This window comes from Urocampus carinirostris, chromosome 2, assembly GCF_059441175.1.
Source record: "Urocampus carinirostris isolate Australia breed hairy pipefish chromosome 2, RoL_Ucar_1.0, whole genome shotgun sequence".
NCBI classification, from domain to species: Eukaryota; Metazoa; Chordata; class Actinopteri; order Syngnathiformes; family Syngnathidae; genus Urocampus; species Urocampus carinirostris.
In genome coordinates, this window is record NC_142350.1 from 34,962,397 (window position 1) to 34,975,706 (window position 13,310).

General features: G+C 37.7%; 1 protein-coding gene and 1 long non-coding RNA gene across 7 annotated transcripts in view; one reads left to right on the plus strand and one right to left on the minus strand.

Moving 5' to 3' along the window:
• LOC148371736 (low-density lipoprotein receptor class A domain-containing protein 4-like) overlaps positions 1 to 13,310 on the minus strand; it is a 270,745-nt gene that overhangs the window by 51,453 nt on the left and 205,982 nt on the right. The window contains exon 1 of one of the 4 annotated variants that reach the window (XM_088326301.1): positions 8,066 to 8,505. The exons of the other annotated variants lie outside the window; for them this stretch is intronic. Within the exon in view, the coding sequence (XP_088182427.1) occupies positions 8,066 to 8,159 (94 nt within the window). The 5' untranslated portion in view covers positions 8,160 to 8,505. Of the gene's footprint in view, positions 1 to 8,065; positions 8,506 to 13,310 lie in introns of those variants that run through there. 4 annotated transcript variants of the gene reach the window in all.
• LOC148371737 (uncharacterized) overlaps positions 2,664 to 13,310 on the plus strand; it is a 52,780-nt gene continuing 42,133 nt past the window's right edge. For 2 of the 3 annotated variants that reach the window (XR_015849490.1, XR_015849489.1), the window contains exons 1-3: positions 2,664 to 2,825; positions 2,936 to 2,987; positions 4,521 to 4,629. This is a non-coding gene — a long non-coding RNA (uncharacterized LOC148371737). Of the gene's footprint in view, positions 2,826 to 2,935; positions 2,988 to 4,520; positions 4,630 to 8,092; positions 10,354 to 13,310 lie in introns of those variants that run through there. The other variant, XR_015849491.1, reaches the window with a different exon arrangement.

Below are 13,310 nucleotides of genomic sequence, written 5' to 3' on the forward strand. Positions count from 1 at the left end.
AGATAGATAGATAGATAGATAGATAGATAGATAGATAGATAGATAGATAGATAGATAGATAGATAGATAGATAGATAGATAGATAGATAGATAGATAGATAGATAGATAGATAGATAGATAGATAGATAGATAGATACTTTGTTCATCCCCGAAGGGAAATTCACATTTCCAGCAGCATCCCTGAGCTGAGAACAATCGAGAACATTCGAAAATAACACGGGAGCTGCTGGAGTGGCTGCCATTCGTGACGGCGCCGGAAGAAAAGATTCAATTTGAATCATGTACAAACAAACAAACAATTGAATCATGTACAAACAAACAAACAAACAAAATATTCATGTTTCAATAAGTGGAGTGTTAATAAAATGGGAGGAAAATAATTTCTGATACTGATATAACCAGGTAAAACTAATTTTAAGTTACTTTGTGCTGCTTCCAGATGTGTGCTTTCATATTAACGCATTTAACGAATCACATTTCTGTTATTACTTATTGCCAGGGTCAGAAATCTATTGGGAGGCCTTTGCAATCAGTTCTGCAGGCCCTGAGGCAGAACACCTGTGTCAATAAAGCTGTTAGTTTAGCCAATCAGATTTCAAGTTGGCAGAGCAGGGCCTTCTTGAAGGCGTAACAAAACAGCAGCGGTTTCACAAAATATATTTGGCTACAGGGCGGTAACAGAAGAATCACAACGAAAAAGGGAAGAAAAAAAAACAGGTGTCCACTGCTTTTTCAGCCCGAAATCGAATAAAACAAGCAGGAATTACGACAGTACGCGCTCGGCTTTCAGCATTAGCTTCGATGGCAATAAAGAAGGGACTTCTTAATGCAACTGAAATGCAGGATAATCTATACGACCGAGTAATTAAAATCTTCTTGAGAAAAGTGAGGGTGGAGTTTGTACACGAATAAAAAGGATTTTTGGTGAGTAATATGAGACTATAATCCTCAATAACGCTACGATTGTATGAGGTTATTATCGGTGCTGTGGCTGCAGTAAATGCTTTATTGCCATAAAATAGTTATTGAAGGTTGAGTTGATTCAGACGTAGCATTCCTGAAGGCCTAGGTGTGAAATGCACTGCCTCGTAATAACTTTACTGCAAATTTAAGTGTGTCTCTTATAGTGGGCAACAGTCCCGCACCAATAAGTAACTGCAGGATATTGTTGTCTAACCACTTCAAGAAACGTGGAACTGACTTAGGCAAAGTCAATATTTTGCAGTAAACGTAATGATCTATTAATTGGTGATGGGGGGAATGTCAGTTTTGGGACAGTTCCTAAAGCCAAACGTTAACAGTTTTTTTGTGCTAAAGTTTATCATTTCCATTTTTAAAAAGAAGGTCAATAACTGCCAGTTATTGTTTTATAAAGGATATAACAAAGAAATGCAGATGTTTTATTTACTTGCTTCGGACTGGAGAGGTTTGTAGAAGGATTGGCCTATCGCGTTATGTTCGAGAAATCTAACAGACTAAATCCTGAATCATATTAACAGTTTACTTGCTATAAAAACAAGGATGTGTTTTACTTAGAATTTAATGGGTACTTGGCCCAAAACGCCATGACATTGTTTCCTATGGGGCTTTTGCGGTTTACTATTTTCTGATTCAGGGACCGCCTATAGTCTTTTTGGTGATGTCTACTAAAGATTTAAAAGTTAGATTCCCAAGATTTTTTTTTAATTCCCAAAGCAATACCATGAACAGTGCTATGTTGAATTGTGCATATTGTCATCCATATTTAATAGTGTCTTAAACAACAATAGATTTTCCAGCAATGTTTAATTTACTTGCAACTACATATACAGCTCGATGAGAGGACTTGCTTTTCGGAAACCCACAGTGCGTTAAGTATTCGTTTAAAGGAGGGAAATGAAAATAAAGTTATTCCTGAAACAGAAAATGAACACTCATTCTCAGGAAATGCTCAGGAGGGAGCCCTATATTTACAAAGAGCTTTTGTCTGTCTCTATATGAACACAACGCACTTCAACAGGGTAACATTCAATGTACTTTGAGAAATAATGTAAAGTCACTATGTATTTTCAAAGCTCAAAACACACACGCTAACCAATTTCAAGTATTTTTTTGACTCTCCACATTGTTTTCACATCTATGAAAAGTCCACTATCTCCTCGATGGATGATAGTTAATTACAATAAAAAACGTAAACAAATCCTGAAAACAACAGGAAACTTTGGTAAACAATGCGAGTCAAGTCAACTGGGCTGAAATCCAATACAGTGATATGACTTAACACAACTTAAAAGAATCTTAATCCTAAAGTCTCTTGGAAATGAATTACTTTATTTTAAATTTATTTATTTTTATGGAACCCTAGCTTTTATTGTAGTTTTAAATCCATGTTCCTTATAGTGGAGTGCCCAATTGAAAAAATAAATATATATATAAGTATAAAATATTTTTGGGAAATGCGCCTCATAATACCATGTGCCTTGAAGTTCAGAAAATATGGTGTTTCTAAATCACTAATTAATCATTTCCCCAGGACCAAAGTGAGAGTAGGCAGCTTCGAAAAAATAGATGGATGTAAATAAAGAATTAATTCAACAATGATGTCATAAACTGACAACCACGTTAACATTGTAAACTGGTAATGATGTCGACTGTTTGATCCCTACAGAAGAGTTACTCTGTGTATAGCTTCTCTCAGCCAAATAATACATCATGGCATGAGGTACACTGTTCAGCTTTGAAAATTCTGTTAAACAAGGCAACAGAAAAACTGCTTTTTTTTCAAACGTAATGCAGTCCTCAATGGTGTCATATCGAAGGATGAATGAAATAGACAAGTTTTGGGGTAACATCTACCACTCTGTTGTCATGACTCTGCAGATTTAAAAAGTCCTAGACAGTTTGAGGAAGTTGAACAGAGAAATCTAATTGGACTCCTTTCTCCCTCCATCTCAGACAACCTCTTCGCAGAGTTAACATTAGAAAAAGACAACAGGACCAAAACAAGGTGAGTCAGCAAATTGGCTAACTAAAGAAACATAGCTATTGGATATAATGACTATGTCAGCATGCAGACAATATTCCGTTTGAGATCGGAATATTCACTTTTTTCTGGTTTTGTCAAGCCATTGAAACATGCTCTTAAATCAATCATGCTCATATTTAGGTCCCTAACAAACCAATAAAGACGGTTCAGTTATTCCTTTCATAAACAGGATTCTCCTTCATGGAAACCAGTTGAAATTATCTGATGCCAGAAGACCCACAGATACCTGCGTGCAACACCACTAGTGATTGGTATTTTGCTCTTGGCGCCACGTTTATGTGGGCATTTTTTAGAGGATAACGGTGCAATATCGAATAAGTAGATGGATAAAAAAGTAGCTTTTGTGCCAACATTAATTATATACTGTATAACCAAACAGGAAGTTTGACAATACTTTATTTAATACTTACAATGTACTCACGATATTATAACTTATTTACCCACAAATCTTGCGAAGTCCTCAATTTATGCATAAGAATTGAACAGCAGGGAAAGTTGAACGCTACAGTTGCCTTTCAGTATCAATGGAGTTACTGTCCATTAACTGTATTTTGTCATTCATAACATATTGTCATCTATGAAATCTTTTACAAGTTAAGTTACCTTTTGTGGCAATCCCATATAACAGAGACGACTTCTGACATCTGTGTTGCAATCTAGCTCTATTCTCCACAGTACACGGTTTATTAAGGGAATTTTTTAAAGTGCCCCGTTTCTAAATATAGGGCTAACTTAATTTTAGCAAAATAGCCCTATCTCATCTTTTCCTTCGGTGCAGTAGTAAATATGTGCTCGTCTTCCTAATCACTATTTGACTCTGTGGTATTCGTCATTTTGATTAGTCACATGATCCGAAAGCATGTGACAAAGACAACTTGGAGTAGGGATAAAAACGGTGGAGAAGAAAACAGCCTTAAGTGTTCAAGGGATGGTGCCGTTGGTGTTCTTCACCCAATGGCTTCAACACAAAATTCCCTATTTTGATAGCATTAAGTGTGCGTGCGACTTTATGGTCAATTTCTTCTTCCTTGGTGCCACAATAAATTTCTTCTTATAATATGGAAAGAAAATATATGGGGTAACTCTGGCTAACTCACTAAAAAAGCCTCTCGGGAGTTTGACAAAACCTCCACTACATCATAATTTGTATTTTTCAGTCACTAGGGCAAAAATGCAACAATGTATCAATACATGTATAGACACAACAATGCTTCTGGGGGGCAACGTACAAGGACAACTTATAAACACTCGGGGAACAGCAATCAAGCACATTAATGGAACAAACATGAAATTACAAATGTTCAAAGTTAGGTTACACAGATAAAATAGTTATTTCATCAATGAAAGCACTACTTTATATTATAAGTTCAAAGTTCATGGATCCCTTAACCACCCGAGTCATCAGGGCACCACTTCCTGTGGTGTGTCTTGGGCAAGTACAGCCTGGCGTCACCAATCCCTCCATTTGTTTATTTAGGATTTTTTTAAATTTAGGGGTTTGCTCCCCCACATGACACAGTACAAGTTTCCATGGATACCAGTAGCAGGAGCAGCCTCCTAAACGGACTCTGATACAACGCCTTCATAATCTGGTCGTCGTCAAGTAAGTCTGTTGCAACCCATAGCAGCACACTTTGCCTCCGAAACCTACTGATACATGTGTGACAGTACTAACATTCTCTCAATAATTGGGGGAAAACAATATTCTTGTCCAACGATTATAAAGGGGATAAAAAGCTCACGGCAAAATTTTGAGAAGGCTTATTTTGTTTACATTTACATAGCACAATACTCGTTGCATCACCTGTGGCCTTCATATTTTTATTGAAAAACAAACTATAGCGATGATGTTATGTCCTCTGCTTTTGAGACATATTAAAGGCTCTTTGTCCGTGAAGAAATTTGTGTTTCATATGTTCAGATTATGGTGGGGTTTTTTTTGTGTATTTGTTTTTTGATGTATACTGCCTTTCTAGGGATTATTTAGTGAAAAGGAAACGCTTTTATACAGAACCTAAAGCAGCAATTAGTTGTCTGAAAAGTGATATACAAATACATTTTGATTCGTTTTAACTAATAAATACAGTAAAATGCTTTCAGTACTTTGAAAACAAATTGTAAATTCTACCTTGTAAATATGTTTGCGTACTTATCCTGACATTCTGAGTGGGTAATTGTGAAGCACATTGTAAAGCGCTTTGGGAGGTCTTCATTGACTTGAAAAGCGCTATATAAAATGCAGACCATTTACCATTTTATCATACCTTTTTCTTTGAAGTCTTCATGACTTCTTTATTGTTGAGTGCCATGTCTAATCTCGTTTTAAACTATGTTTGTTATGTTGACATCAATGACAATGAAAACAATTTTCTAATATTAAAAAAGTTCAATTTGGTAACAATGTTGATATCAAGTCTTGATGTAATGTAAATAAACTATTTACAGTCCTATTATCTGTAAACCTAAATTCTTATTTTAAACAGGCCTACATGTTAAGGCGGAATGGCTTCAATGAAACTGCTGTGTCAGATCTAAAATCAAATATTCTATATTCACCATGTTGTTAAAGTCTGGCTTTCCCCCAATGGGAATGACACATAATTGGGATTGTGCCCTTCTGTCTGGTGCTTTTCTATATTCATCTGCAATGCTGGTCATGTGGAAGAGAATGTATCCGTGTCTTTTTTTAATGGCCGCCTAACTGCCTTTTGGGGAATTTTACTGTAACTTAGTCCCTCCATGTGTGTTGTTGGCGACTACCTGCTGTGGCTGTTCTTTGTATTTGTCTTAGCCTGTATATCTTCTATATCAGTCTGTTCTGTCTCAGTCATAAAGGGGAGCATCTGCAGTGGATCCAGCAGGCAGCAGCGTTAGAGCAGAGCTGATAATGACAGTTTCTCTGTGGGCTACTCAGACAGCAGACAGACATATCATACCATTCCAGCGCTTCCTGTTCGTTCAGACTGCCAACTATTTAACCCTCTGCAGGGATCCCTTATTCTATGTGCACAGATGTCACCTAGGGCAAACTACATAAACGACTCGGCGTAAGACACATGAAGCTTCTTGCCTTATTTGAAGAGAAAAGTCAACATAGTCATTGATATCAAAGTGGTGAAAAATTGTATGCAACAAAATTAGACATGGCACTGCAGAGTAAACTTATCATAAAGACTTTAAAGAGAAAAATAAGGTTCAGGGTGTCAGAATGAATAGGCAAAAAGATTTACACTTAGTGCAGACAAAAAATTGTGCATCAAAACAATAAAAAAAAGTAGTGCAATAACATTACCACAAACAACGTTTTGTAAACAAGTCGCAAGATATAAATTTTTAGATATATTTGTAAATCCCAAATGAGTCGCAAGGTATATTTTTTCAGATATGTTTGTAAATATTCTACCTATGTATCTAGACAGTCTTTGATCTTATTGTTCTCTTTATAGTCTGGATTCCATGTTTACCCTGGAATGTCATGTCTAATGTTGTCAGATGCAATGTTTCGCAACGTAGATATTGACGACTAGAAAAAGACAATTCAATTCAATTATTGCACAAGATTGTGAAAATATATACCATGCGACTTATTTGGAGATTTTGTGCTGCTAAATGTTATTGCACTATTGTGCGATGCACTATTCTTTTTCATTCAAGTCTGATTATAACTTAGTCCAATCTTTAAGCACCACGTTGTAAAAATTGTTGCCTATTTACCCTGACAGTCTTATCTTAACTTTTCATGTCTGACATTGTTGCAAACTAGGTTTCACCACGTTTATACTAATGACAATTAAAAAAAAACAATTCACTTTAGTTCAATTATTGCACAAAACTGAAAATGTATACCTTGTGACTTATTTGGGCATTTTTGTTGCTGCTAAATTTTCTTTCGATTCTTTCCCTTGAACTAGTGTTAAAATGCACTATTCTTTTTTTTTAATTGAATTGAATTGAATGCCTCTATTGTCATTATACAAGTATAAAACATTTTTAGCTCCAGCACAAGTGCACGCATAAATAAGAAAATATGTACAATAAAAAATAGAATAAAATAAGGTAAGAACATCTGTGCAATAAAACCACCGTTGAGATACTGTTGCACTTGTGTTAAAACATGGGCCAGTCTCTAAGCTCAAGTCTCACGGATCCGTCGTAGGGGCTCACTTCCTGTGGTGTGTCTTGGGCAAGTACAGCCTAGCGGCGCCCACAGCTCTCGGAGCTGTTTCTTTGGGGTAGGTTTGTTATTATGTTTGCCTACTTATTCTTATTTTTAAGTCTCATTTTAAAGTATTGATCACATGTTAGGGCGGCAGTAGCTCAGGGGGTAGAGCACTCGTGGTAGAGCGCTCGTCTTGGCATCAAGAGATCGCAGTTCGAACCCGGCTCCTCCGTGTTACATGTCGAAGTGTCCTTGGGTAAGACAATGAACCCCTAATGCCACGGCCGCTATTAGTGTGTGAGTGTGAATGGGTAAATGTGAAGCGCATTGTAAAGCGCTTTGGTAAGTCTCCGTTGACTTGCTACATAAATGCAGATCATTTCATTTCATGTTTACCCTAGAGTGACATGTGTAGTCTCGCTGCCTTACAATGTTTTTACAGCGTTGATATTAATGTCAAAGAAAATCAAATTAAATTGATTAATTGAGACTGGAAAATACCATACTGCTTGTTGGATTGTAAGGGGCTGCAATGCACTGTAGGGGCTAAAAATACTGTTACTTTCTGTGACTTCACATTTAAAACTTGAAAGTCATGAAGCCACATCAAATGATTTTATAAATATCATTTGGAACCTCAATGGAACCTCTGTAAAGTTACGTAGATGCGTAACGCAAGGGGGGATGACACCCCCTGCCTCAAAACAAAAAACATTCGAAAAAAAAAAGTTAATACAGTAAATGTATTCACAAATAAAACAGTTTATTTCAAGAAGAAGAACACTCCAGTCGTCTAGGCTTCACAAAACGCATAAGGGAACTCGTACGGTTTCTGGGCCGGATTTTAAGGTCACGGGAAAACGCAAAGTATGACACTCACATATCTCCATTCCCTGTGGTTGGGAAGCTGTGCAGTTGCAGGAGCAGGTGACATTGGAGTTGCCGGAGCCGCCAGAGGCCGTGAGGTTTTGCATGGAGCTCGGTGGGCTCGGTGGGCCGGGACACCGCTCCGGGGAGAGAGCCGCCGCCGCCACCGTCGGGGACCCCCGACGGGGAAACAACGAAAAACTTCCAGGCAGACGCAGCAGAGTCCGCCGCTACGGCTGACCGTCTTCACTTTCGCACCTTCTTTCCCGACGCTGTTTCTCACGCCATTATTTCGCTCGGAAGTGGACTCGGAAAGTGAATTAGTTGTCGGTTCGGGGTTGGGTTTCTCGCGGTTCTGCCATTATGGAGTTCTTCCTTTTTTCCTCCGCTGCCGCGAGCAGCTGTCTTCCAACTAGACTAGGGCAGACGGGTGGGCGAAACCCCGCCCATATTCTAACTGACAGTTGGTATTATCCAATCGGATAGCTTGTGAGGAGGACCACATTTCTCAAGTACACTCAAGTAAAGTACACTGGTGATGGGAAATCCAGCTCTTTTTGGAGAAGCGGCTTTTCCGACTCGGCTCACAAAAAAAGAGCCGGCCCTTTCGGCTCCCAAATGGCTTTGCCGAATTTTGCTGTTGCTTTAATGATTAAAGTAATACAAACTCACATTGGCTCAGAGGCCGTATCTAGACTTTATGTTCTCAGATGGGTTGGATCAGTAAAAAAAATGTAAACGCCAAATATTTAGCTTTATTTTTCAGGAATATGCTTTATCATTTAGCGCACATGTGTCACTCACCCTACACATTATGATCACGGATGAAGTCAAGTCAGGTCGGAAGTCAAGTCAAGTCGTGTTTATTTGTAATGCCCTTTTCACAAGAAGTCGCAAAGGGCTGCACAGACCATAGATTTTTGCAAACCGCAGATTACACCATTCCCTGATCTAAAACCTACATTTATCATTTATCAAAACTTCATTTATCAAGATATATGATTTTTAGATATTTAGTAAATTGTGAAGATATTCATTTTTTACACAAATTTCTCCTTACATTGGGAACAAATGACAGTCATATGTAGCTTCCATTTTCAGTTCTTTCTATTACCTTTTCGTCAGGACCAGAACGGAAACAGGACCCAATTGCGTTACGTTACTCACACGTTTTATGGAAAGAAAGAGGAAGGGCTGCGCCCACAATCCGGTATTCGCTGGACGCAGGAAGCAAGTCGCTCTCGCACTTGGATTGTGATCGGAACACGAAAGTGGATCTTCCGTCGCGAGCGATGGCGGTGTCAGGGACGGAAAAACTAGTTGGTAGCCGGGACTGGCAGAGCAAAGTGTGGTCGGGGTCAGAAACGAGTCGTAAGCCAGGACGGGAGAGCAGACATAGTCGGGATCAATAATGGGTCGTAAGTCGGGACGGGAGAGCAGACGTGGTCAGGATCAGAAACAGGTCGCAGCGGGAGACAAACAGGAGCAAAAACGGGACAGGCGAGAGTCAGGGTCGAAAAAGGCTTGCCTTGTATACACAGAGGTTCGCAAACGGACTGACAACAGGGGATTGACAGGACTGGGTTCAAATAGTGACAGGGAGCCAATCAAAACCCGCGGCGGTTGGCGCCAAATGAGCGCGTACAGGTGACTCACATCAGTAATCATGACACATTTACCACTGGGAAAAGAAATCTTTTCTAAGACCAACACATTTATTCACCAACAATGGGAAAAATATGATTTTCATGTTTGGCATTTAATGTATTAACAATGTATTCTTTTTAAGTTGAGTAACTGCAAATGTCTGCATGTATTTATGGTCATCATTTTCAAAATGTATTTTTCTACGGTAGTATGATAGCCTTTATTTTTTCACACAACTGCAAAGGTCTTAAGCATTGCCCGAAGGCCAAATGCAGCCCGCAGGACAATATTGTGAGGCCTGCCTTAATATGTAAGAGTTTGAGATGGGGTTGAGATGATCACTTCTATTGTACCTTAGCTTGAATAAATTTGGAGGCGCCTTGGACTTAAATTTCACTGAGTTTCTGCCAGAGCAATACACTGAACCCCTAATGGCCCCGATGGGTGCCTTGTACGGCTGCCTTTGACCAGCGGTGTGTGAGTGTGTGTGTGTAAATGGGTAAGTGTGAGGCACAATGTAAAGCGCTTCGGGAGGTCTGAAGAGACTTAAAAATCACAATATAAATTCAGATATTTGACCATTTAGAGCCAAGTGTGTTGTTTTATCTGCTTGTGCATGGTTATGAAACTCAACTTGGCTGTATTTGTTTGGTGGTGTCGTCATGGAGTGAAACGTTACATACAATTATTTTGCAAGGACCCGAGTACAAACCAGTTCATGGTTGGAAGATTAAAGGTTTAAGAGACACATTCGAATATGAATTATAATAATTAAAATTCTTTATCATAGATGTACTATTTTCATTTTTCTTACTTTCTGTATTCTTTTTTTATTATTATTGATTGATTGATTGATTTTCAAGCTTAATTTGAATAAAAATGCGGCGCCAACTTACCCAGACCCAAGCTAAACTAAACTACTTAGAACCTTGAGAAACACACAACGTGTGATTATCATTCAACTGAGTCCTAATTCAACTCTATTTCCTGCTTTGAATCATTTCTTTTTTACTCATTTTGTCCTCCATATTGCACTAACAGAGAAGACACCACACATATTGACCAACAGGGTTGGGTAGGGTTACTTTAACTTGATTACTTTCAATTACTTTTGGATTACTTCAATACCAAATATGCTAATAAAAGACAAAAGAAACTAAATGTGAATAAAATTACTAAATTTTGTGCAGGCTTGGGGAGTAACGGAATACATGGAACGGCAAAAACGATGTTGGCAAGCTGTTTGGATTTATTTTCATTTTGTTTCTGTCCCATTTTATGTTAGTTTTGCCGGAGATCAAAGAGATCAAAGCCAGGAGAGAAAGCTTACCATGTGTTGTGAGTCATCATTTTATTCATATTTAGTTTCTTTTGTCTTTTATTAGCATATTTGGCCTTGGAGTAATCCAAAAGTAATTGAAATTAATCAAGTAACCCTACCCAACCCTGTTGACCAATCACGTACACTTGCGATAAAAAAAAAACAGAGAGAGAGAGAGAGAGAGAGAGAGAGAGAGAGAGAGAGAGAGAGAGAGAGAGAGAGAGAGAGAGAGAAGGAAAAAAAGTGTTTTGAACGGATCCAGTTGCACACGAGGAGCCGGCTTCCGTCACGTCATGAACTTCAAAGAGTCATCTTATTTAGCCGTTACGTTCCCGAATGACACATCACAAAAGCACTCTGTACTGGATTTTGGGCACAAGGATCCCGGCGCTCGTGTCCGAATTTTCCTTAAATATTTATTTCAAAGTAGTGTTCTCAAACTCATATTTATATACAGTATTGCGAAATTACAAAACAATTGCAACTGTTACTGTTTTTTGTAGGTGTTTATTTGCAAAAGCATTAAAAGCCAGTCGGGAGTTTTTATGCAGCCCGCAAAAACGAAAATGGTCAAAATATGATGATGATGATGCTAATAATAATAAATCAAGTACGACAAATACAATGCTTTTCCGTGCCAACTTCGTCCCCAGTGTTCCTTTGTTGTCGAAGACAAACTGTCGTATTTTCCCGTACAAAATACAAAATAATCGTACATCATATTTTCTTTTCTCGGAATGATGCATGATGGGAAATCCCGAGGCGGCAGATGCATGCGCACAGTTGCATCAAACCGCTCGCTTCGTTTGCAACGAAAAAACGATACCGAGATAGAGGCCACCGCGGCGAACTCGTTGGACTTGATTGATTTGCCGTTACGTGATAGTCGGTGTATACCGGATGGTACCCATCATTGACAAATTTGCGTTTTTCCGTACAGATTTCCTTCTACGTCGTACTCGTTTTAAAATGCATAAAAAACGTACTTTGCACGGCAAAACTGTACAGGTTAACAGGTATGAAAATACTCCTACAGAAATACTACAAAACTAAATATCTAATTTAGTGTTTAAAACAGGGACCTGATATATTGTTTCTCTTTCATTATGAAAAGAAAACAACACTACAGAATACTACGGCAGTAATACTTTAATGCAAAAGTACTTATTCAGAAATATTATAACAAAAATTCTACTACAGAAATATTTTGTTAGAAATATTACAATAATACAACTACAGCAATAGTGCAAAAATACTACAGATATACTACCAACTTCTACTATTGGAATACAACAAAATAATAAAGAAATACTACAAAAATAAAACTACAATATTACTACAGAAATCTTATAAAATACAGCTATGGAAATACTCAAATAATACTACTACAGAAATGGTAAAAAATAGATATTCTACAAAAATACAACTACTGTAATACTTCAAAATCATAACTTATACAGTGGAAATACTACAAAAGTACTATCACTGAAATACTACAACAATCTAACTGCATAAATACTACAAAAATACTACAACGATGAAACTAGAATAGTACTATACAACAAAACATCAAATTTAGTGACTAAGACAGGGACAGAATGTATTATTTTGGTTTAATTCTGAAAGTTTCAAAACCAATTTGATGAAACCTTACTCTTGGATTACTCCAATACCAAATGTGCTGATAAAACACCAAAACAATATGAATAAAGTTACTAAAATGTGTTTAACATACACGAACAATGTATCTTTGGAAAAATAATTGGAGGAAACCAAGGCTAGGTAGTTGCTCGTAGTCCTTTAAAAAATGCTGCAACTCTAACCATGTTGTGTACTGTAGTTTAAAATACAATTTTCCCTTTCACATGCCAGATAAGATATGCTCTGTTTTAGTTTACATTCAGAGGACATTAAGAACTCAATATTTATTTAAACACACAGTTATTCACGCTCTGAATTTCCCAAAATCCTTTTCACTTTTTTGAAGTGAAACAATTTGGATTTACTAGTCCAAATGAGTTATTCTCTCAACAGATCAAAACATTAATCAAATAGTAGATTTTGAACAACAATGAACAGCAAAATACAAAAATAAGATAATCAAATTTACACCTTGTCCCTGCCACATCACTACCGAGCAAGTTCGCCTGCCATGTGCCAAGTACGCACACGTCAGTAGCCTCACGAAACTGCCGGCTCACGCGAATGTCAACAAAACGAGTGCTACAATGAAGGAGAAATATGATAAAGACAAAAAGAAAAAATGTTTTAACCTGCAACCCACTCTGGC